Source organism: Pleurodeles waltl, chromosome 10, assembly GCF_031143425.1.
Source record: "Pleurodeles waltl isolate 20211129_DDA chromosome 10, aPleWal1.hap1.20221129, whole genome shotgun sequence".
Lineage (NCBI taxonomy): Eukaryota > Metazoa > Chordata > Amphibia > Caudata > Salamandridae > Pleurodeles > Pleurodeles waltl.
In genome coordinates this window covers 1,026,723,227-1,026,749,030 of record NC_090449.1, presented here as the reverse complement: position 1 = coordinate 1,026,749,030, position 25,804 = coordinate 1,026,723,227, and the positions used below count along the sequence as shown (strand labels likewise).

The 25,804-nt window shown below is 43.2% G+C and overlaps 1 protein-coding gene across 1 annotated transcript in view; it reads right to left on the bottom strand.

Moving 5' to 3' along the window:
• Positions 1 to 25,804, bottom strand: part of TOPAZ1 (testis and ovary specific TOPAZ 1) — a 1,339,900-nt gene that overhangs the window by 363,277 nt on the left and 950,819 nt on the right. Inside the window, exons 12-13 of the mRNA XM_069211977.1 lie at positions 20,503 to 20,618; positions 13,393 to 13,459 (exon numbers count right to left, since the gene is read on the bottom strand). Coding sequence (XP_069068078.1) covers positions 13,393 to 13,459; positions 20,503 to 20,618 — 183 coding nt within the window. The remainder of the gene's footprint in view (positions 1 to 13,392; positions 13,460 to 20,502; positions 20,619 to 25,804) is intronic.

Genomic DNA, 25,804 nt, shown 5'->3' with positions numbered 1-25,804 from the left:
AGTTCTACTAGGCCGAGCTGCCCCAACCCCTTGCTCCAACCAAGACTTGTTGAAGCCCACCCCACACCACAAATGAAGACCGGTTGGTGAGGGACAGCAGTACCGCAAAAGACAGCCTTCTCAGTTGCCCAGTTGCCTTGTTCTGTTTCTCCTTGTGCAGGTCCCCCCAAAGAACCGTGTGCACCTTGACGCAGGAGCACCACCACTAAGGATCCACCCCCGCTTGTGTTCACTACTTTCAACTGTGTCCTCCTACTCTCTGGACGCACACCGACCGAGTTCACCTGCTGGGAGCTCTGGGACTTGTCCCCAAGTGCCCCTCTGTATTTTCTTTCCACGTGGCCCCCCTCGTCACCAAGTGTTCGAAGCGCAGGAACCCGACACAACCAACATCACTGCACCTGGACGCTCCTGGGTAGGTAAACCTGAACTGTTTGTCTTGTCTGTAACTTTGCACCCCAAGCACCTCACTACCTACAGGGATCTATGAGAACAGAGTGTAAGAACTCCTATGCAGACACTGTACTATGGAACCTGTGCTGTGTAAAAAACACAACTGTAGGAAGCTGGCTCTGTATATACCATATCAAAATGAGATATAGTGTGCACAGAGTCCAGGGGTTCCCTAGAGGCTTCACAGAGGCAAAAATAGATAATACTAATGCTCTATTTGTGGTAGTGTGGTCAAGCAGTTAGGCTTATCAGAGGGTAGTGTTAAGCATTTGTTGTACACACACAAGCAATAGAAGAAACACACACGTAGGGCCAGATGTAGCAAAGGTTTTTACACATTCTGTGTCTATGGGAAAAAGAGTTCGTACATATGGCCCTTAGTGACTTAACTCCACACCAATAGGAGTTTATATAGAAAAATATGTTTTGTTAATTTATTTCTAGAACCACAAGATTCAGTTTGCAGGTAAGTACATAAAATGAAAGGTAATTTGCATATATATGTTCAGGACTTTGAATAGAATCGACAATGTATACAGTTTGTTTGTTTTTTTTAATGGCAAAAAGCTATTTTAAAAGTGGACAGAGCATTTTTCAACAGTTCCTAAGGGGAAAAAGATAGTACAGTTTTACAGGTATGTATTCAACTTACAATTCATATCTCCGGGGTTTAGGTAGTCTGTCAGTGGGGGTTCAAGTTAACCCCAAACACCCACCACCAGCAACACAGAGCCAGTCGGGTGTAGAGGTCAAAGAGGAACCAAGTTAACGTGGGCTACTATTGAGATAGGGGGTACTCGGAACTGGGTGAGCCAACAAGTCTGCTCTCCAAGTCACAGGTAGCAGGGTGACCATCTATCAGGAGGAGGCTGTGACATCACCTGCTTGACCTCGCCACTCAGATGTAACCAAGGGGCCTGTGCCCACTTTGGATTAAAGATGGCAGGATCCCCCTTCCTGCGCTATTTAGGTTCTCCCTCGTAGGCGAGTCCTCATGTTCGACATGCAAGATTCCAGCAGATCTCCTCTGCATTTTTTATTTCATCTCCTAGCCACCGGGACTGCAACTGGACCCTCCAGGGACCGACAATCTGAAACTCCAGTGACGACTCCACTTTGCAACATTGTCTCTTTCTAGCAACTGCAACATTTCCCAGGCTGTGCATCATCTGATGGTGATAAGTCTTCAGCCTGCACAAGAAGCAAGAAGGAATCTCCCTTAGAGTGAAGGAGTCACTCCCCTGCATCCACAGGCACCAACTGCAACGATGTCTGGCTGTGAGGATCTTCTCTCCTGAAAAACTGCTTGGATCCTCCATCACAAGTGGTGGTCTGGAGTGGTCCCCTTGGTCCTCTTTACTAGCTGTCCAACTTGGGAAATGGTAAGCCCTTGCATTTCCTTGCAGAACAGTACCCATGTGCACTGGAACTCATACAGCTACCAAGGCTTGTTGGCACTTCTTCCAAGGGATCTTCAGGCTCCATGTAGCCCTGACCTCCAGCACTCTTACCTGCAAAGCACAGTCTCCTGCCTGCTGCTCCAGCGACGTGGAACTCCTCTCCAGGTGTGCTGAGTGGGCCTCACTGCGACTCCTGTGCCTGCGAGTTGCCTAGGAGGCTGCATCCTCAACTTCTGGCACTCTTCACTGCTAAGGGTTGCCTGGGACTCCCCTCCTTGGGTTGAGTCACCCCGGATCTTCCTGGTCCCCAGCAGCTCTGCAACTCTTGCCTTTGCCAAGGCTTGTTGGTGGTTTTTCTACACCACTGACTGACTGTGACTCTTCTTCCGATGTGGGACATCAACTGCATAATTTCTGGAATTCCTCTTCTGCTCAGGTGCTGCATAGCAGACTCCTGGTCTTCACTGTCGACCTGGCCCTGCACCTCTAGAAGGGTGGTTAGTGCGCCCTGCCACAAACGGACACTTCAGCTGTAACTGGACTTGGCCACCTCCATTTGTAGGTCTTCTTCTGTTAGGATCCATCTTCTGTTTCTTCCAGTCTTGCACAGTCCTTTTACAAAGTTTACCTGTGGGTTTGGGGAAAAACCAGGTACTTACCTCTTCTCTCCTGGTTGCTGTGGGCACTCTGGTACTTCCCCTCTACAGATTCCACTTCCTTGGGTGGGGACCTGCCTTTCGCATTCCATTTACTTAGTATATGGTTTGGCCTCCCCATAGGGTCTACACTATTGTCTCTCATTTCACTGTTTTCTATGACTTTCTATGCCCATTCCTGAGTACTAATGTGTATATAATAGTGTGTTTACTCACCTGCTAACAGAGTAATGCTTATACAGTATTTTAGTATTTGTGTTACCATAATAAAGTACCTTTATTTTTATAACACTGTGTGGTTCTTTCATGTGTATAAGTGCTGTATGACTATATTGATTTTGCATAAGCTTTGCATGTCTCCTAGATAAGTCTAGGCTGCTCACCCACAGCTACCTCTTGAGACCCCTGGCTTCCTAGACATTGTCTACACCTCACCAATAGGGGATATCTGAACCTGGTATAAGGTGATGATAACATAGGTCCTCACCACACACAAGGCCAGCTTTCTACACAACGCAACTATTTTTCTAACCAATAGGTCTTGAGAACCAACTCAACAAGCGTTCAACAAATGCTTAGCACTACCCTCTGATAAGCCTAACTTCTCGCCCACACTAACACAAAAGAGCACGTTTGGGATTGTCATTTTTACCCCTTCAAACCAATAAGAAGCGCCCTGGACTATCGGCATAGTGCCCCCCTAACATTAGGTCACTGCACAGACAGCTAGCTTCCTAAACAATGTATGACTTATCTCGGTTCACCTTTAAAGTTTATTGTTGCAAAACAGATTTTTTTTAAAACAGATCTCGAACAGCAAGACTGTTGATGAATGGCAATTTGACTGTGAATATCTCAACAAGGAAAGGCCCATGGCAACGATGCTCTCTTCGCCCTCTTATTTAATTTAACCTTATCACAGAAGGCAAGATTCCCGTCTTCCCCCTTTGACTCCAACGGTCTTAAAATAAAATCCCAATGTTCACAGATGACATAGCTAGCTATACAACTAACCCTGAAGACAAAAAAGAAGATACAGACACTAGCGAGATCATTTGGGGTTAAATGTTGGATTTCATCTAAAAAAATGAAAAAAAGAAGTGATCAAGTGGAATATTCATATCAAGGCATAGCACTAAAATCGATACTATATAAATTAGATTTTCCTGGGTCTTATTATCAAAAGACATAGCTATCTTTCTGCCAAGAAATGTATCTAAGGTAGTAAAAGAAATAGATGTCTTATTTTTTTTAAATGGCCAAATCTACCATTAACTATGTACGGGCGAGTCACGTCAAAGATAACCATATTTTACATTTAACAGTGTGGAGCGTGAATCTGATAAGGAAAAGATTATATGAACTCAAAAGGATTTGTGAAGTTTGATTTGGGCACATTATGGAGATAGGTATGTGGGTACATTTCCCAGATCTCCTATTTTACTGTTGGACGTTCCAGATAAAAAAATAAAAAAAGGTAGAATGTTATTGTAGGGCACCCCAGGACAGTTACTCCAAGCTCTTTCACGAATAATATGGCAGAATGGTACGTACCTATATAAGTTTGGAGCACTTTGGTATTTCAAACAAGTATGTCTCAAGTACATCTCAAAACATTTTGAGCACCTGGCAGTATAAGATACAAAATCAGAATTAAATTAGGTATACCATAATACAGTACAGATCCACCAATCAAGGACAGTACTTGAACAGCTGACTTTATGAAGAACTATGTGAGTTCAATCCTGAAAAGATAAGGAATACAGCCACATACAAATACACAGAACTGCAATCTTGGTATACCACTCAAAAATTGAGTCATCAAGCTCAGGAGGACTTGGAGTTTGAATGGGGAAATACTGCACTAATCAAGCAAGAACTGGCAAAATTGTACAATCCATTATGTTTAGCAGATGAGACAAAGATTAAGAAGCCATCCACCTTCTGAGAAGAATACTTGCCAAGTCAGGATGTGGGAAAACTAAGGCAACTATCTTTGAGCACCTTGTATGAAATTGTCAATTCTGCTGAATTAGAAATTATTCACTTCTTTATGTTTCTTAGGATTTATTGGATGCCTAGAAAGTAAAAGACAGAAAAACCAAGAAGGGAAACGCATAAAATATTTTATTCTTGCTCTTGACCCCTATCATGTTTTTAAGCTGCCCAGAACATCAGTTCCATTGGAATTAAATAAATGTTTTGGGTTTCAGGTATTTTATGCTGTGCAATTAAGATAAACCCTACTTTCATTTTACTTAACTACATTAGAGGAGGGGGAAACGTATATTATTAAAGCAGAAAAAAGCAATGTGTTACCTAATGTTATTAGCTCAGGGAGAGATTAGCACGAAATGGATTATACCTGAAGCACCATCTCTCACAGATTGGTTAAGGTGAGTAGATCTGGCCAATAAATGGGTAACTATCACAAACAAAAAGAGAATACTGAAAGTAAGGAAAATATACAATTAAGGAGACAAAATGAGAATTGGGTACAAGGTGCATCCTCTTGACTGAAAAAAGGCCAATGAGGATATCCAAATAGATACAAAAACGCAGACAAGAGATGGAAGCAGCAATATATTAATGGTGTAAAATTGTATCTAATGTAAAATGCAGTTTCTATCTGTGACTAGTACAGTAGGGAAAAAAGCTAGATAAATGTACGCTGTGTGGAGATGAGGAAAAAAAGGAAGTGTATCACTATCAGTTTGCGGTTTGAGTCAGAGGTCAAGGTGGTCCTGACTTCAAATGAGGCTGCATCTTATTCACTTTCAAGTCCAAAAGGACTATGAGCGCTTCCTCCGGTGTTGGTCGAACCACTACCGGCTTCAACACAGGGTTTCCAGACGCAGGTCTTGGTGCCGTTTGGTGAGTTGGAGCAGGTGTCGGCCCAAAGTCCACATCGGGGACTAATCCACCACCAGTGACCTGACTGGAGGCCTCTTCAGATTCATGGGGCCAGAAGGTGCTTGGGGGGATTTGGTGGGGTACAGAAGATCCATGCCATGACCTCTTTGAAGGCAGCATCACCATTGGATCCAGGAACTCTGGTTGGATCAGAGCTAGTGCTGGTATACTAAACTGAGGTGGGAGAAAAAGAGGACATCTTTGAGGTACCTTGTCACATCTTGGGAGGAGTTGGGACAATGCTGGTGTAGGAGGGGAGCCATGTTTCTTTTTCTTCGGCTTACCTGAAGTCTTGGAGCATGACTATGATCTCTCTCTGGAACATTACAAGAACCCATCCATGCTCTTGACGCTGCCAGGACTGGGCCTTCCAAGCATCTCTGAGGAGCTTGACAACTTAGAGCTTGGTCTCACGGCCCCGGGTGGCCTTCAAGTTCATCCGAACAAGGTTGGTGCACAATTCCCAGTCATGTGACGTGCACAGACACCAGAGACGGACTTCATGAGGGTACATCACTGACATCTGTTGCGGCAATCCTTGCAAGGTTTCAAACCTGCCACTTTGGTAGAAGACATGTCCTTTTCACACTGAAAAAGTTGCAGGTAAAGAACTTGATCAGTTGACAAAAATTGAGGGAGCAAGCAAACTGATGCTGACGCATTAGGGTGGTGGTTATATTGTGGCCCAATGTTACTTCTGGGGTGGGATGGACCACTCCCGGAGCTGCACAATGTCACCTACTGACATGCAAAACAATTACTAAGAACAATCTCTGGATTCAGTATGCTGCCTGATGGTATTCACAAGGGGAGGAATATGCGGTTAGAAATATCCATCAAAAATTATATTTAATTCTCACTGCAAGATAAATGCTTTATTACACATTCAATCATCAATGTGTAAATTGGATATTGGCAACTTAAGAAAACGAATACAATCCTAAAATCTCACCAATTGGGCTATTTGGAATGTACTGTCTGACAGTGACTTCTAAAACAACCTGCTAGAGATAAAAGACTGAGCTGGATAATATTTTTTAAAGATAAGCTGCAGCTCTTGGTCAGACTTAGTGAAGATGAGTGCTAAGTTAAAGGATTAATATCAAATGTTGTGCACATTCATTATTTTGTTTAACTGTTGCTCAACCTAAGACTGAATAGTCTAATAAGTAAGGATTTCTAAATCGCAAGAAGAAGAATTTTGTGAAAACGATTTTGGAAGAAGCCCTTCATTTATCATTGATCTCAAGAAGATTTACTTTATTTTTAGCAGATTTTCAAAGTGAATTGAGGTTTGCACAGAATAAGAGAGTTTTTCTCATGACCAGAAGTATTGCCCAACAAAACAAGATTAGAAGGGCTTTATCACAGTTGAGCTCCAGAAGTGAGGAGTTTTATGATACATCAGCTACAAACTGTGGTACTAAAACAAAGCATGGAAGAACTGCCGTTGGAGGACAATATTTGCCACTACAGTTAAATGGGAGTTTGGGATATTTCACATATACCATTTTAATGTGTATGGAGCTAAAAGTGAAAACTGAAATGTTGGACTTTACACCTCTTTCCTTTACATAGATATTTTCACTGGGTTTCGAATTAGATGAAAGCATTTAAATGCAAACATTGAAAGATTACTAATACACGAGGAGACCTCTCCCCCAAAGGAGCAAAGGTGGCATGCCCATGAGGGTCTGATTATAAAGTGGGACTATGCTTAAGTGGCCATGTTGGAGTTTGTTGCAACACAGTGGCTGCTCGCTTTGTGCCCATCAGAGAGAGATGGGTATCTGGTAGGTAAAACCTAAACTTCCTGTTGTATTATTACAGAGCATGGCCACTGCCATTTGGAATATAATGACAATCATCATGTCCAACATGACAGGATGACCATAGTCCTTTTTTGTTGACCACAGATCTAGTCCTCCAGTGGGAGCAGCATGGGTGACAATTAACAATCCTGCAAGATCTTTAGTGTTACCTTCTCGTAATCTACTGACATTGAAAAAGGCACCTGGCCAAAACGCATCTGTGTAACTTATTACACTGTTTAAAGAACACCCAGTGAGTGCTCTGTGTTTTTTGTTTTTTTAAACACATCATACATGAGTCCTACCCTCACGAGTGTACAGTACCACCCGCCATGGGTTCTTCAGTCGGGTGGAACTGTGTTGGAGTAAATGTTTGGATCTGCCTGAACCGCCACAGAAGAGAATGTTCTGTGAACGACACAAATTCATGGATGCACAGTAAATTGACTGGCACCTGCGGACATAAATGTAATCTGCATTTTAGCAGCTATGGCAAGAGATATCTTCATGAAGAGTCACGCTCCAGAAGGAGGAAAGATGCCATGCCCATGTAGGGCAGATTATGAAGTAGGACTTTGCATATGTGGCCATGTTGACGTTTGTTTCAACACAGTGCCTGCTTGCTCTGTGCCCATCAGGAAGCGATGGGAATTGGTATGTAAAACTAACCCCTTGAGCTGTATTATTACAGAGCAAGGGCGCTACCGTTTGGAATATAATGACAATCATCACGTCCAACATGGCGGCTGCAAATCTAACAATACTAACAGGATAACGATAGTCCTTTTTTTGGCTATAGATCTAGTCCTTTAATGGGAGTAGCACGTGACAATTTAAAATCCAGAAAGATCTTTAGTGTTACCTTCTTGTAATCTACTTTCATTGAAAAAGGCGCCTGTTCGAAGCGTGTCTGCGCAGAATATTAAATTGTTCAAAGAACACCTTGTGAGTACTCGGTATTGTTCTTCTTAAACGTATCATACGTGAGTCCTACCTTCACAAGCGTACTGTAGCACCCTTCCTGTGTTCGGCAGTCTGGTGGGACTGTGATGGAGGATTACTAGTATATATATACTTAGTGGAATTAGGGCTTTCTAATGTGAATTGTATTAAAAAGTACCTTTAACAAGGCTATATTGTGAGCTCTTCGGTGGAGGACCAGTATCAAGTTCAAATAAACCATGCACTTTGTATATTGCGATGTGCATCCCTGTGCTATTTGTTTCATGGCTGAAGGGCAGTTGGGTTTTAATGAGTTGTTAAAGTAATTCTATAGCTGCAAGTAGTGTTTCACTGTAGTGTGTTTGTTGGTTTCTACTGAGGCTAATTCTGGAGTGTGTAACATAGAGAACATGATGTGGGGAAAGGTATACTTGATCATGGGTTTAGGTTTTGAGCCACACTGTTAAGTCTACACTCCAAATTCCACCTGTGCGGGCCAATGTCTGTCTGCATTTCTGGAAATGGTTGGTTGCTAATTGTTCAGGCTCTCAAACCAGATGTCATGTGTTGTTGCAGGTAGTCAGGCCACTGTGTTCTCTCCCTTGTGGTTAAGGATGGTTGCTACTAACTTGTATGAGACCTGGACAATAGGTCTTTATCCATTCTGAACAGTCTAAGGCCCTCATTCTGACTTCGGTGGTCTTCACGAAAGACCGCCAAGGTCCTGCCGGACCATTGACCGTCAGTGTTGGCGATCTTCCGCCAGCCATATTATGACTGGTGGCGACCCTTCTCCATTTTCTGGTCGCCCTCATGGAACCCCTTCCCTCCCGGAGGGCCACCGAGGCAGGTAAGGTGATCATCCGACAGGGGAGGGGGGATGGGGAGGTGTTGTGTGGTGTGTACGTGAATGGGGGTGTGGGTGTGAGTGTTTAGAGGGCGTGTGTGGGTGCGTGTATGTTTGCAGGGGTTGTGATGTGTGTAGTGTGGATGTAACATGTATGTATGTGTGCATGTTTGTGCGCGTGTATGTGTGTGAGTGGTATGTGCGTGAGTGGGGGTATGTTTGGGGGCACCTATGGAGGTCGGGGGAAGGGGGCCCTACCACCTTTGGGAGGTGTTGGGGGGTCGTGGGTGTTGGGGGTGGACTATTGGGAGGGGGTGGGGGAAGGGAGAGTACCCCTATAAGTGCCAGGGAAGAAATTCACTTGCACTAATAGTGCCTACCGCCATGATTTTCGTGGCAGTTCAAAAACCACAAAATCCATGGCGGTATGTGGGGTCATGATCCCCCAGGCAGACTAGTGACGGCCACCGGGCTGGAGACTATTGGTCGTTACCGCTGTGGCGGCGGTGTGGTACATTGGCAGTTTGGCATGTGCCATAATGTGGCGGTAATGACCGCCAGCCTGTTTGCGGTCCTACCGCCAACATTACACCGTCTGCCAGGGTTGTAATGAAGGCCTAAATGCCACATGCCATGACTGACTGTGTATGCTGCTTTGTATTTAGTTTACAGGATGACAAGATGTGAGAAAGTAGCCTCTTTCTAGCATGGTTACCCCCACTTTTGGCTTGTTTGTGTGTGTCACTGGGATCCTGCTAGCCAGGACCCCAGTGCTCATAGTGAAAACCCTATTTGTCAGTGTGTTTTGACTGTCTCACTGGGATCCTGCTAGCCAGGATCCCAGTGCTTATAGTTTGTGGCCTAATGTAAGTTTTGTCAGTAGTGCTTAACTGTGCCACTGAAGCTCTGCTAACCAGAACCTCAGTTCTTATGCTCTCTCTACTTCCAAATTCATCACTATAGGCTAGTTACTCCATTTACGAATTCCAATTGGCACACTGGAGCCCCTCCCTACAAGTCCCTTGTATACGGTACCTAGGTACCAAGGGCACTGGGGTTCCAGGGGATCCTTATGGGCTGCAGCATTTCTTTTGCCACCAATAAGGAGCTCAGACAAACCTTTTCTCAGGACTGCCATTGCAGCCTGTGTGAAATAGTGCACACACTATTTCACAGCACTTAAGTAACTTATAAGTCACCTATATGTCTAACCTTCATTTACTGAAGGCTAGGTGCAAAGTCATTGAGTGTGAGGGCACCTTTGCACTAGCAAGGTGCCCTCACGCAGTCCAGAGCCAATTCCCCGGACTTTGTGAGTGTGGGGTAGCCATTACACGCGTGCACTACATATAGGTCAATACCTATATGTAGCTTCACAATGGTAACTGAATATGGCCATTTAGGGTGTCTGAGATCATGAAATCCCCCCCCATTCCAAATCTAGTATTGGGGAGCCAATTCTATGCATCCTGGGGGTTCCACCATGGACCCCCAGTACTGCCAAACCAGTTCTCTAAGGCTGGCACTGCAGCTACAGCTGCTGCCACCTCAAAGACAGAGTTATGCCCTCCTGGGGTCTGAGCAGCCCAGTCCCAGGAAGGCAGAACAAAGCATTTCCTTTGGGAGGAGGGTATTACACCCTCTCCCTTTGGAAACAGGTGTTAAAGGCTTGGGAGGGGTAGCCTCCCAGAGCCTCTGGAAATACTTTGAAGGACACAGATGGTGCCCTTATTGCATAAGCCAGTCCACACCAGTTCAGGGACCCCCAGTCCCAGCTCTGGTGTGAAACTGGACAAAGGAAAGGGGAGTGACCACTCCCCTTTCCATCACCACCCCAGGGGTGGTGCCCAGAACTCCTCCAGTGGGTTCTAGACTTCAGACATTTGTTTTCCAATTGGAGGAAACACTCTGGAGGCCTCTGAGTGGCCAGTGCCAGCAGGTGCCATCAGAAACTCCTCATGATAGGTGCATAACTGATTACGTAGCCAACACCCCTGTCAGAGCTATTTAGGGTCTCTCCTGTGGGTTTCTCTTCAGATTCTGCTTGCAATTATCTATCAGGAATCGTCTGTAACTACTGCTTCATCCTCTGACCTCAGATCAACCGCAGACTGCTCCATGAACCTCTGAAACTGCAACAAAGTATCCAGAAGGGCTACTTTGACTCTGCAACTTCAGCTCCAGCCAGCAACTGTAACAGTTTCCACAGTGTGCACGCTCTGGGGACTCCCTGTCTTCACCCTGCACCAGAAGGACCGAAGAAATCTCCCGTGGAGTGACAGAGTCACTTCTCTGCTCCAGCAGGCCCCTTCTAAGACGACTGGTTCTCTTGGACTCCTCCCCTGGCGACAAGCGTGCTCCTTGGAACATAGGTGGTAGACCCTTAGACACAGACTGTCCTAGTTGTCCAGCTGTCCAAGTTTGGAGGAGGTAAGAGCATGCCTTTCCGTTTGCGATAGTACCCCTGTGCGTCACGTCATCTTCACCTCCTGAGGCCTCTATTCACTATTTTCAAGAATCCTTTGTGCACACCCTGGCCCAGGTCCCCAGCACTCTATCCTGCGACGCTCAACTCGCTGAGTTGTTCTCCTGCGGTGTGGGACCTTCTTTTGTAGTGCTGAAGCAACCACAACTTGCACCTTCTTTGTACCGGTGTCCTGAGACCTCCGTAGGTGCTGCCTAGTCGAGCCCCCTCTGCCTCCTCAGTCTGGGTTGAGGCCCCCAGGTCCCTCCTTGGTCCAGGCAGTGCCATTTTAATGCAATCCGCGACACTACTTGAACCAAGGCTTGTCGGATGAATCTAGCGCTGCAACCTGCCTGCTTCCGACATCTCCACGTGGGACATCCATTGAATCATGCAGGAACCCGCAGCCATCTTCTTTGGTGCTCTTCTGCAGACTTCTTCCTACCGGAGAATCCTCTTTTGCACCATCTTCTAGGTTGGCAGGGGCTCCTGTCCTTCCTGGAATCTTCTGTGACATCTGGACTTGGTCTCCTCTATTTACAGATCTTCAGGTCCAGGGATCCACCATTTGTTGCTTGCAGGCTTGCTTGGTTCTTGCAATAACTCTAATCATGACTTGTAGTGTGTCCTAAGGAAACTTGCAGTACTTTACTCCTACTTTTTTAGGTTCTGGGGTGGGGTATTTTACTCACTTTTTTGGTTTTCTTACTCTCCCAGCAATTCTCTACACTCTACACTTGTGTTAGGGGGGAATTTGTGATTCACATTCCACTTTCTTAGTATATGGTTTGTGTTGCCCCTAGACCAGTGGTTCCCAACCTTTTGATTTCTGTGGACCCCCACTTTAACATTAATGGAACCCAGGGACCCCCACTGAATCATCATTGGAATCCGGGGACCCCACCTGAGTCATTACTGGAAGCTGGGGACCTAATTTGTCAATATTTGTTAATATTTTTACATTTTCTAGGCTCTCGAGGACCCCCTGAGAAGGCTTCGCGGACCCCCAGGGGTCCCCGGACCACAGGTTGGGAACCACTGCCCTAGACCTATTTCTTCATATTGCATTCTACATCATTTCCTATTGTTTGCACTATGTGATGATTATTTACTTACCTTAGTTTTGGTGTCTAGTGTATATAGTGTGTGTAATACTTACCTCCAGAAGGAGTATTACCTCTAAGATATTTTTGGCCTTGGGTCACTAAAATAAAGTACCTTTATTTTTCGTAACACTGAGTATTGTCTTTTATTGTGTACAAGTACTGTGTAAACTATAGGTGTATTGCGGAGCTTTGCATGTCTCCTAGTTCAGCCTAAGCTGCTCTACTACAGCTACCTCTATCAGCCTAAGCTGCTAGAACACTACTACATTTCACTAATGAGGGATAACTGGACCTGGTATAAGGTGCAAGTACCCAAGGTACCCACTACAAACCAGGCCAGCCTCCTACACGAGAGCATCAGCAGATGTTTTAAATGGTAGCTCCTTCCAGACAGCTAAGTCAAATATTGATTTATGCTGCTTGTGCTATAACACTGCAGAGGCAGGTGGCACGTGCACTGCATTTAGCCATGCAATGAGTAGAGCTACCACCATATGAAATTTCAAGTTCTAGTAGCTTCTATTAGTTTGTGTGTTTTTGGACTGTTGTAGTTTTAAGATATGTTGCATTGCTGGTGCACATAAACACCAGTCTTATTTTTCTAATACTGCATGAGAAACTGAGGGGGTGTTTTTTGTGAATAAGCAGGTAATATACACATAATTCCTAATTTACTAATAAATAACTTCTTCAGCAGACATCAAACCGAAAAGGAGAACTATTTTTAATGAAATAACTTAACAAAATGTTAAGTTAATTTTACGGTTGTTATGAGCCATGCTAAGCTTGTAGGTACATACCTCAATTTCAGCAACTGCCACATCTAGGTCACAAATCCAGTTCTTTTTAAACTGCCTTGCTTGAAGTCTTCATTACGACATATTTGGAATAAATGAAAAATAGACCAGTAAAATTTTCGTTAACAGTATTAAGAGCAGACACGAACATCCTTAGTATATTACAGAGATTTCTAAAAGCACAATACGATCAAGAAACCATTCTACACAATTAGCGTTATCCTTTTCAACAAATGTGTCAAAATGCAAAGTTAATGGCTGACAGAAAGAAGGAGCGTGTGTGTTGGATAAACTGAGTTTTTTTCCTTAGCTCTACTAGGTTTGTTTTCACGCTAATAGGTGACACGAGTGCACTTAGTCCAAAACACCAGCGCTGAATGCGAAAGACAGGTTATGTAGCCTCACAGAAACTCATGCAATCCATATATGAAATGATGTCAATGCTTTTGGGTTATTAATAGGGAAAAGTGGTTAGCCAAAGGATCATTCATTAATGATATACACACTCGGGATCCTTAAAAAACAGAATAAGTATCTCAACATATTTATTTTAAAATACTCATTTCAAAATGCTGGGATCTGGAGCACACAATATTGGTAACATTACAGAAGATAATAAAAAGCTCCTAAGCTTTTCAATTTCCTTGAAAACAGGGAAAAATTATAACATCACAATTTATAGCCCTTAAACCCTCACTGTGTTACATCTAAGCAGATGAATAAATAAAAGTCTGACTTTCAGAAGTGGTGCGCATACCTGGACCACCGGTTTTGTGTCTGTTTGGAACAGGTTGCCAGCTATTTTGAGCATGAGGCCAAGAGCAAGGAGATTGTGTCTATAAAAGAACACAATCCTGGCACCAGTTCATGAGGGCAGAATGGAATCCTTTGCAGAGCCTCGGAAGCATTGCTGTAGGCTTCCTTGGTCGAGATGGAATCTAGTGCTGTGCTCCTCTGGATCTGTGTCTGTGACCTGAGTGAAGTTTATCTACTCCTCACTAAGTGGTCAAGTGTTAGTCCTTAGATATTGTACTAAGATGGAATGAGTTGTCACCTTGGGAATGTTTTGACATAATCATATACGTCAGTGGCCAAGTTCTACCCTGCCGGTTTTCCTTTTGGCAGGAGGAGTTTGATGGGCAAAAGAAGAGGATGTGTTAACAGCTCAGAGCCAGATTCTGCATTACCAGCTATTTCATCACATGTTTCTTTCATGGACTTGACATCAGTGTTCGACTGTGTTAATTGTTCCTAATTTTGGCAAATGCTAATTTCCCAAAGTCTGAATAAAGCACTTGTGCACTTTCTGGCATATCTGCTCAAGGACATGAGAGACAGGATTAGAGTTAGCACACAGGGAGAGAAATCTGGAGATATAGACATTCATCATGGGGTGAGGCAGGGGTATGTGATGGTCCCACTTATATTATTAAATAGCACCACGACTTTTCAACTAAAATTACCCCTGCTGCATCAAAAATTAAAGACATGGTTTTACCAATGCTTTCATATGCGGATGACGCAATGCTCATGGCACGTACACCAAGGGCCCTGCGTTGGTTGGTGCTTGCCTTCGTGGATTTCATGGCTGCTTTGGATTTACGCACAGATTCAGCAAAAACACACATCAGCTCCCAACTTTATCTGTTGGTGCTTATTTTTTTAGTAGCACTTTTAGCATATGTAAAAGCTGAATACTCTTGTTAGAAATGGGGTCTTTGGTTGGCAGTCATGGTTACCCCATGTCCAAGCAAGGACCCTCACTCTAGTGAGGGTAAAAGACAATCACCCTCAGCTAACCCCCGCTCACCCCCTTGGTTGCTTGTCACGAGCAGAAAGGCTTATCTTCAGAGTGCTAGGTGTAAAGTTTTTGTACCAACACACACAGTAACTTAATGAAAACGCTACAAAATGACAACACAGGTTTAGAAAAATAGAAAATATTTATTTAAACAAAACAAGACAAAAACCCACAATACACAAGTCAAGTTATCACAAAAAATGCAAAACTAGTCTTCATGTAATTTTAAACACAACGCTAATGCAGTTAGCGTGAAAATGTACCTTGGGTGTGTCAAAAATAACCCGGCACAGTTGAGTGTGTGTCAAAAAGGGCTTGCGATGCGCCGATTTCACTCACGAATGAGACCTTGCGTTGTTTCTCCTTTAGTCGGGTCGGAGTACGTTGTTTCTTCTCTTCGCAGGAGAGCGATGCGTCGATCCGGTCAGCACTCTCGGGTCTGGGCCAACCGTGCATCGTTTTTACACACCTAGCGGTGTTTGCGTCGGAAATCCAGCTGCACGATGATCCAAAAACCATGCAGCGCGGGTTGCGATCTCACCAGCCTCTGTCAGCGATGCTGTATGTCGTTTCTCCAGCCCTAGGTGTCGCTCTTCGGGTCGCGTTGTAGAAGAGCTTCGATTTTCATCCGCGAAGCCAGCGGCGCATCGATTTTTCAGCTGCAGATCGGAGTCACGTCGATCTTTTCCCCGAACGGCGGCCTGTGCGTGGATTTCTCTCTCTTGAGTTGCCAGCTTCTCCTTTCAGGGTCCCAGGAACTGGATGGGCACTACTTGGCAGAGTAGGAGTCTCTCCAGAGACTCCAGGTGCTGGCAGAGAGAAGTCTTTGCCGTCCTTGAGACTTCAAACAACAGGAGGCAAGCTCTAAATCGAGCCCTTGGCGATCTTCATAAGGAAGGCAACACAAAGTCCAGTCTTTGTCCTCTAGCACAGGCAGAAGCAGCAACTGCAGGATAGCTCCACAAAGCACAGGCAGGGCAGCTCTTCTTCCTCAGCTCTTCTCCAGGAAGAGGTTCCTCTTGGTTTCCATAAGTGTTCTTAAATCTGTGGTTTTGGGTGCCCTTCTTATACACATTTTCTCCTTTGAAGTAGGCCTACTTCAAAGCAAAGTCTCTCTTGATTGTGAAATCCTGCCTTGCCCAGGCCAGGCCCCAGACACTCACCATGAGGATGGAGACTGCATTGTGTGAGGGCAGGCACAGCCCTTTCAGTTGGGAGTGACCACTCCTCCCCCTCCCTCCTAACACAGAAGGCTCATCAGGAAATGCAGACTACACCTCAGATCCCTTTGTGTCACTGTCTAGAGAGAGGTGCAACCAGCCCAACTGTCAAACTGACCCAGACAGGGAATCCACAAACAGGCAGAGTCACAGAAAGGGTTTAAGCAAGAAAATGCTCACTTTCTAAAAGTGGCATTTTCAAATACACAATCTTAAAATCAACTTTACTAAAATATGTATTTTGAAATTGTGAGCTCAAAGACCCCAAACACCACATGTCTATCCGCTCCCAAAGGGAAGCTACACTTTAATCATATTTGAAGGTAGCCCCCATGTTAACCTATGAGAGGGACAGGCCTTGCAACAGTGAAAAACGAATTTAGCAATATGTCACTGTCTGGACATATAAAAACACATTACTATATGTCCTACCTTAACCATACACTGCACCCTGCCCTTGGGGCTACCTAGGTCCTACCTTAGGGGTGCCTTAAATGTAAGAAAAGGGAAGGTTTAGGCTTGGCAAGTGGGTACACTTGCCAAGCCGAATTTACAGTTAAAAACTGCACACACAGACATTGTAGTGGCAGGTCTGAGACATGATTACAGAGCTACTCACGTGGGTGGCACAGCAGTGTTGCAGGCCCATTAGTAGCATTTGATTTACAGGCCCTGGGCACCTCTTGTGCACTTTACTAGAGACTTACTAGTAAATCAAATATGCCAATCATGGCTAAGCCAATTACATACACATTTTGTAAAGGAGCACTTACACTTTAGCACTAGTTAGCAGTGGTAAAGTGCCCAGAGTAACAAAAACAGCAAAAACAGAGTCCAGCACACATCAAAAACCTGGGAAACAGAGGCAAAAAGTTAAGGGAGACCACGCCAAGGATGAAAAGTCTAACATCCACTGTCTGGGATCAAGTCATATCTCATCACAGGGGAGCCATCAGTAGCGATGTAACACTAGACACTGGCAGAATGGTCTTTTAGTTTTAGGCAGGAAAAAAACAACTTTGAAAAAGTGTCCTTTCAGGAATAGTAGTGTAATATCTCGCCTTGCCAACAGTTAGATTATAAATTACTATTAAAATGACTACTCAAAGGTTTTCTAGCTTCTCCCAAACTGAAATGAAGCATTAAGCTGTTATAAAGTAACTCAGTGTTTTCTTATGGGAGTACCAGCCTTGACACAATGATAAACGACTTGGAGGGGGGGGGGTTCACTGCCAGGATGTGTAAAACAGGTAAATATACATTTCCTAATTTAAAATACCATGCAACATGTCCTAGAGGCATTTATGTCCCACCTTAAGTGTGACTTATAAGTATTAAAACGTAAGGTTTAGACATGATTATTTTGACTGGTTGGCCAAATTTACATTTTAAAAACTTTCCAGCCAGGCTTCAGTGACAGGCCTAGAGACATGTATTACAGAGCTGCTGCTGGCAGAATGAGTGCACAGTCCACTAGTAGCATCAAGTTTACCAGCTCTCGATACAGGTAGTATACTCGGGACGTACAAGTAAATTAAATGTGCCAATTAGGTGTATGCCAATTTTACCAATCACTATTTGGCAGAGGTAAAGAGCACAGGGACAAACTGGTTTATCAACTGAAGGCAAAAATCTGAGGGTAATCAAACTCAAAAGATGGTCATTTCCAAAAAACATAAGCCAAAGGTCCTGGAGGCACGTGGGTAAACAAAAATAACCTAGCACCTTTAACACCCAGCCAGCAGTGTGAGAGAAACAATCGGACCAACTGCATATTTTGTACCGCAGTATCACAAGCAAAAAAAATAACAAAATTGTGAGTCAAATAATAATGTAAATGAAAATAACACCCAATAACAATGATAATCAGAAATATGTCCACGTAACTTTTCCTAGTTGAAGTCCTCACTAATCAAGTTGTAACTGCCTCCGAGGCAGGAACTCTAGGAGAAAAGAAACCTTGCACAAAACCCAGGCAGCTGGAATAAGATGTGAAGGTTAACACTGAAACCTCATCTGTTATTTTTATTTTTTTAATCCTCATCCAAAGCAGGAGCTTCAGACAGAGGCTACCTACTATCTGATATCTATTTGTATTTTGTGCTGCTTACTAATGCTTTTTGTATACAAGTACATTTATATATGCGCTGAGGAAATTCTTCTTTGATTGTATATAGTTTGTGAGGGAGCAGGACCACACAACACACAACAGTGATGTCAGAAATCTGTGCTCATCAATGAAACACTAGGAAAGTGACCATAAGTATACGTCTACGGTCTGGATGTTGCCCTCAAAGCATCTCATATATTTTCTAAAACTATAATTTACTGATTCTGGAAGCAGGAATCAAAGGGCTTCCCAATACATTAGCAAGTACTATTGAGCGAATGAAAGGGTGCCTAGTATCCCTTCAATGGTTCATGCTTCATTTTTTCGATTTCTGAAAATGGATTGAGAACTATCAGATTCTCCAGCTTTTTTGGCAGTACCTTTTTCCCTTCAGAAGATGCAGTGATGTGGGATGGCATGGACCAGAAGTTGTGCTATGCCTTAGAAACTCCAATGGAGTTCCTCATTTGGATAGTAGATCATCAAGGTCTGCAGATTAAATGGCATAATCCTCGTAATAGGATTTTCCAGCAAGCTGATAAACAAGGGGTCAGAGTGATGCAGCATGATTGAGGTCATGATTTTCTTTTGGATCTAGCATTTAATTACACTAGAGATTCAACTGACGTGGGAGCTTCATTGACCACCAGAAGATGCTGTGAGCATCTAATAGAGAAAGGAAGAGAAAGTTAATAAACTATCTAAGGAAAGGAATGGCTCTTTACCTTCAGGAAATTAAAGGTATCTTCCATTCACACTAAACCGAATACCTTGTAAACCAATGACTTCACAAGGTAAATTGAGATAGTATTTGACTCCACCAATAAAGGCATGCTCTGGTAATGTCATAAAACGCCTGAGTACAGGTATGCACTGAGAAAGATGATCTACTGTAATACTATTAAGAAAGACTTCTGGAAGTTGCCAGGTATCTACAAATTTCTAAATAACTAGACACATTTCTGGGAAATCATTCTGGTCTCCATCACATACTGTGCTTTCATCAGTCAGCCTTCGAGTACTGGAAGATGAGACCCTTGCATGCTGAGAAAGAGCACCAGGCACTTTCTGAAAACCCAGGGAGCAGACCACAATCAGAATAGTAGAACCTTAAAGTGACAGTGCATTCAGTCTACTCTAAACATGATGGACCACTGGTGTTTCTAGGTGATGGGGTGTAAAAGCAGGCATTCTTAAGGTCACGACATGCAATTCATTTTGTGGTCACAATACCTATGATCACAAAGACTTTGCAACCACAAAATCCAAAGCTGCAAAATAACAAAGAGACACTGCTTTGTACCTTTCAGTGCATGTCACAATGTATACTTTGCAACTCATTGCAAATTCCTAGGAGTGACAGGCATGACATGGCCAAGGATTTGCAAAAGCATGTAATAATAGTTTACACCCACAACTGGGGTCACGAACCATTGATAGAAAGAGAGGGAGTAGTATCAAATTGCAATGGAAGATTTTCATGAGGGGAAGATTCCATTTTATGAATGTGGGCATTGTGGGTAGCACATAGCAGTGGAGCATTTTCTGATTGCAGCATCTGCTCCATGCATGCCTCCATTTCTGGCCCTTTTGCTCAGATTCAGAAAAACAACCTGCTGCTAGAAGATGTGTACAATCTTGAGGTAAACCAGTAAATCTTACATGCATCCAAGATCAAAAGACCTTAAGCAAAATCATGGCCATGTTTGCAAAAGGAACACTGAATACCCAAAACACTCTTCTTTCCCTTTCTTTGCCCTCTGCCACGCCGTAGTACAGATTTAACATGCAGAGGCCGCTGTATCCTATCTACATCTAAATGCACTCAAACCTCTGCTTCTTTTGAGATTTCCGCTTATGAATATTCTTTCACGAACAGACAAGCTTGGAGCAATTCAATCAGCATGTGACAATGTGTCTTTAAAATGTTATTTTATCTGCATTTTACATCACTGAAACCTTGCAGCACTTTGTGGACATACCTGGATTTAGTTGAGGCAATGACATTTAGCTCTATTTCAGACCCTTCAAGTTGGGTGACATGTTTTTCGATATAGTCAAGGTGCTCAAGCTGGAGAACCATTCCTGCTTCCACCATCTGCGGAGCACACAGCAATAGCAAATGAAATCCAATGTTGATACAGGAACAAAAAGGTTTGCTATCTTTGAAAACATCGTACCTTTGAAACAGTGTTCACATATAACACACACAAAATAAAACAAAGACAGGCAAATGTCTTTCAAAGTGTCTATTAGAAAACATGGACATGTTTCAAAGATATAAAAACATAAGGAAAAATGGTTTCATTGGTACTGCTGTAGGCTTCAATGAATATTGACATTTTAATAAACATTATTATTGAGCAAACTGAAACATGCAAAGATGCACAATGCAAGGTATTTCGAGGTTCCACAAATTATTTCTTCAAACCAAAAGGTCTGTGAGAAAAGAGTAACGCTTATGCATTTGTTCCAGCTTTGCATTTTACTTTCAGTCTACAGGATACAGATTTTAACTTTAGTGTATGTTGTATTTGTCACTAGTTTCACACAACATTCAACACATCCACTATTAACCCAGTCACAATTTTAGAACAGGACAAAAACATATATAACATACATTTGTGAGTAACACAAAAAATATGAATATTTAGCTGAAGAATTTGGTATTCTTCTTCAATCTCTTAACATTTTATTCCAATGGAACAACGTTGTTACAGCATTTAATGTATTCCTATAAGACTTTGCACCCAAATCACTTACAAATGCAGTTATCCATCTCCCCGAGTGACCTCCTCCTGAAAAACAGTCATGTCACCAGACTTGGGTTTAAACATATTGGCATCTCATCTGCCTACTTAAGCATTTTAAAACCAAAGCAGGAGGTTAGATCTGGCTTATAGGGAAGGAGTAATGTTAAGGCCTGTGGCGAAGGTGGTTATGTGATGCATGTTATTCCAAACTTGAGTATGACAGTGCTTGTGGATGGCTGATGAGAGTATGTGTGGCTCTGACAGGTTGTACGTGTGGAGCACTCAATGGTGGGTGTGTGGCTGTCAGAAGATGAGTGAATGTGTTCGAAGGTGGATGTGGGGGCATCCAATGGGAATGCTGTGTATGGTCATCCAATGAAGTGCAATGCATGGGTGTCTTATGCATTTTGTGGGTGTACTATGGTGGGTGTGTGGGCATCAAAAGGTTAGTAGTGGTTGTTGTATTTGTGGTCTTATGGTTGAGTCTGGTTCTCCGATGGTGTATGTGTGAGCATGTATCGAGGGTGAGTGTGTGGACATTTATTAGAGGGTGGGTTTATACATTGTGCATAGTCACCTGACTACATGTTTGCTTGTAAGTATGGGGGTCTAACTGTCTGTGGACGTGTGGATCGAGCACAGTAAGTGAGTTTTAGTGACAGTCAGGGAGGTAGTAATGCATTAGTGTACACAGCCATTTGTGTCTGGTGCCATGTCTTAGCTGTGAGGTTTTCCTTGTGTTTAATGGTATGTAGATACATGCTGGTGTCTGCGTACATGGCTGTGGACGTCAGGGAATGAGTTATGAATACATCCCCAGTTGCCTTGCCTAACAGATCAATGGGCATTCAGAATAATTCCCAACCTCCCTTTCCCCAACCTGCAACAAGGGAGGAAGGTCACCTTGCCAAAGGGTGGTGGGTTGTACAGTTGCACTTTCCTAACTACTCTGGCTGCATTAAGGAACTTTTGACAATAAATGCTTTTTTGATATGAACCATGCCATTTTCACTGAAATTGCAATTTCTTTCAATGTCTTTCCCTATGCTGTGCACAAGGGTGTGGATCTGGTTTTTGCCACTCCGCTTTTAGTAAGGAACACCTGAGGTAGGCCCCTTTCTATGCACTTCAGAAATATGAAGAGGAGTATATTTTGGCATTATTTAAATCCACTTATGTTCTTAGTTCAAAGAGGATTAGGAAATGATCATCCCATTCTGTTCAGAAATGTAAATTCTGGATTTAGTGATAAAAAGGTTTAAATATCCATTAATCCTCGGCATGACATTAAAGTTTGTCAGATCAATGTGAGGCTGATGGTTAAAGATGGATGAATGATACACTGAACTATTCATTTAAGGTTTGGCACCCTTTTTAAAACTGATACACTATGGTTTACAGAAAAGGTAGAGGGATAGCAGTGATATTTCACACAATGGTGTTAGTTATTGGTAGAGTAGGTAAGCAATTTGCAAGACTTCTCCTTGCTATTCAATGAAAAAGAAAGGATGGCAAGTGGATGCATATTGTCCTAACGCCCACATTCGCTTCCAGCGCAGTATTTAGATTTTTTAGATATGTTAGAGTTACTATTCTGTTGCTGCTCCATCTACGAGGATTTAATAGTAGCATGGGATTTTAACATTTGTGCAAAGACCAAGACAATACCTTTATGTGTTCCTTTTTGTTATAATTGGGTATGATGAATTCTGTTAACTTTATTCTGTCTCTGAGTTTCACCTTTAACTGTCAGTACTCATAAATGTGATCTTGTTAAATCCCGTCTGGCAATCTCTTGGTCCAACCACTCTAATTTGTAAACGGGGAAATTAGTCAGCACAGAAACGTTTTTTTCTGGAATTAAATGGCAAAGAGCAGGACAATGGTCCAATAATAAGGTGGCAATATTTACCATAATTTTGTCCCTTGATCATGATGATTTAGTCCTGCGTATTTTTTTTCAGGAGTTCAAAGCAGGAAGAACATCCCAAGAAGTGGAGGAAATGCACAAGAAGCCAGAGAAAATAAATGCTTAAACAACTGTCAAGGATCTGGCTTTGAATTTTCTGTCTGATTCCATCAACTTTATCAACGAAAAACAATTAGATTAACATGCTAGAGATAATTCTCCTCTACTTACCAGTTAATTTACTTAGGTCATTTTAGCCCGTATGTGCTCGATATTGATGAGCTTATGGCGAAATGCACAGAATATGGGTCTTCCTTTAAATTCTTCCCATGCAAAATTGCTTTCTACATGACCAATTAGATTGCTCCTCTACTGGTAGATATTATAATGCTTATTAGAGTCCTGGGGTTGTCCCTGTCCTTTAAATCAGCTACTGTCCATCTTCTTCGTAAAAATGTGGCATTGATCTTAAGCAATCAGCAAATTTTAGACCTCTCTCTCAGATTCCTCATTCTGCTATTGTTGCTGGAAAAAGCAGTAATGCAGTAATTCTAGAAACCTGTCGGAGAAAATATGCTACTGAACAACTTTCAAGCCTGTCTCAGGCCGGGGTGAGAAAAAATAAGTTACTTACCTGTAACTGTAGTTCTCCAGTATTGGACACTTTCATGGATTCACATGCTTGAATCCTTCCCCGTCGTTGAGATGAGAGTCCCCGATGTAATAGAGAAGCTATTCCCAAGGGCATATACAGATTAAGTGCATTAGGCTTTAAAATAAGAAACACATCATAGTCGTTTTGTGATAAAGGACCAAAGTCTAAGGTCAACCAATCAGATCACACCACCCTTTAGAACCCTCCTGTGAGGAACTGACTTCCCTCAGATTTTCCGAGCTCAAGTGCTGCAATACAGATAGCACTGAGGGAATGAAGGTGAGCTCCCCAGGGGAGGTGGGTGGGTCACATGTGAATCTATGAAAGTGTCCAATACTGGAGTACTACAGTTACAGGTAAGTTTCATAGATTCACATGCTTGAATCAGAATAGTAAGCAGTAAATAACACATTTTAGACATGTTAAACAGCAACATATCATTCTATATGTGAAAGAGCGTGAAAATATTCTCATAAGCTTTTCCTGCGGTCTACAGCCTGGAAAGCAGAAGGCATTACTTTTACAGAAAATGTGAGATAATACAAAACAAGTGCATAGAGGGAAGATAATTGAGCTCACCTTCACTGGAACAGATTTCTGAGGACTGCTTCCCCAACAGCTGAATCTTGAAGCGACTCCGTGTCCAGGAAATAGTGCTGCGTGAAAGTATGAGCTAACCTCTATGTTGCAGCACGACAAATGTCCTGCATTGACACACCTGCGAACAGTGCACAGGATGTAGATATTGCTCTGGTGGAATGTGCTTGCACACTCTTATGCAATGGTCTACCTGCCTTCTGATGGCAGAAAATGATTGTGGCCTTAATCCATCGAGAAATAGTCTGCTTCGTCACAGGGTGCCCTTTCTTAGAGGCACTGAAGGCTATGAACAGCTGGCTAGTGTTCCGAAAGGACTTTGTTCTGTCTAAGATATGATGCACCTTTTAAGATCGAGTGAATGCAGGGTTCTCTCTGCAGTAGTTTGAGGGTTCGGGAAAAATGAATTCAGCACTACTGGCTCATTGATATGAAAATCCAAAGGCATTTTAGGAATGAATTTGGGATTGGTGCGTAGAAACACTATCATTTTTGAATTGCAAGAAAGGTTCCTGAATAGTGAAAATGTGAATTTCGCTGACCCTTCGTGCCGAAGTAATGGTGAGAAGGAGAGCCACCTTCCATGTGAGGTACTTGATGTCTGCCCTGTGAAAGGGTTGAAAGGGCTCCTTCATGAGCTGGCCGAGGACGGTTTTAAGTTGCCATGCTGGTGTGGGGCTTTCAACGGAGGAAAGGACCTGAAGAGACCTTTCAAGAATTGCTTTATTAACCTCAGAGAACATAAGGACAGACTGCCTGGTATTCTTCTATATCGGGAGATACCTGCCAGATGGACTCTGATGGACGCGTGGGCAAGCCCAGAACGTGCTAGCTGTAAGAAGTACGGTAACACAGTTTCCGGGGCCGAGGAAAGAGGGTGTATATTCCTGGTTTCGCACCACAAACAAAATCACTTCCACTTTAGGCGGTACGATTTATTCGTGCTAGCTGCCCGTGCTTTAGCTAGTATGTCCCTGCAATCACTTCGTAGGTCTAAGCGGCAGAATTCGTTGAATTCAGGAGCCATGCGGATAATCTCAGAGACTTGGGATTCGGGTGCCTTACTTGTCCCTGGTTGATGGTGAGCAGCTCCAGAATTGGTCTGATCCTGATGGGTGGACATGAAGACAGTAGAAGTAACTCCATGTACCAAGGTTGACGTGGCCACACTGGAGCTATTAGAATTATCTGGCAGGGTTTTGACTTTATTTTCCTGATCACCCTTGTGAGGAGAGGGATCGGAGGAAAGGTGTATGCATAAATCCCTGAACATGCGATAGAAAATGCATCCCACCACGATCCCTATTGGTGATGCCAACTAGCGTAATATTGGCATTTGGCATTCTGGGAAGTTGCAAACAGATCCAGAT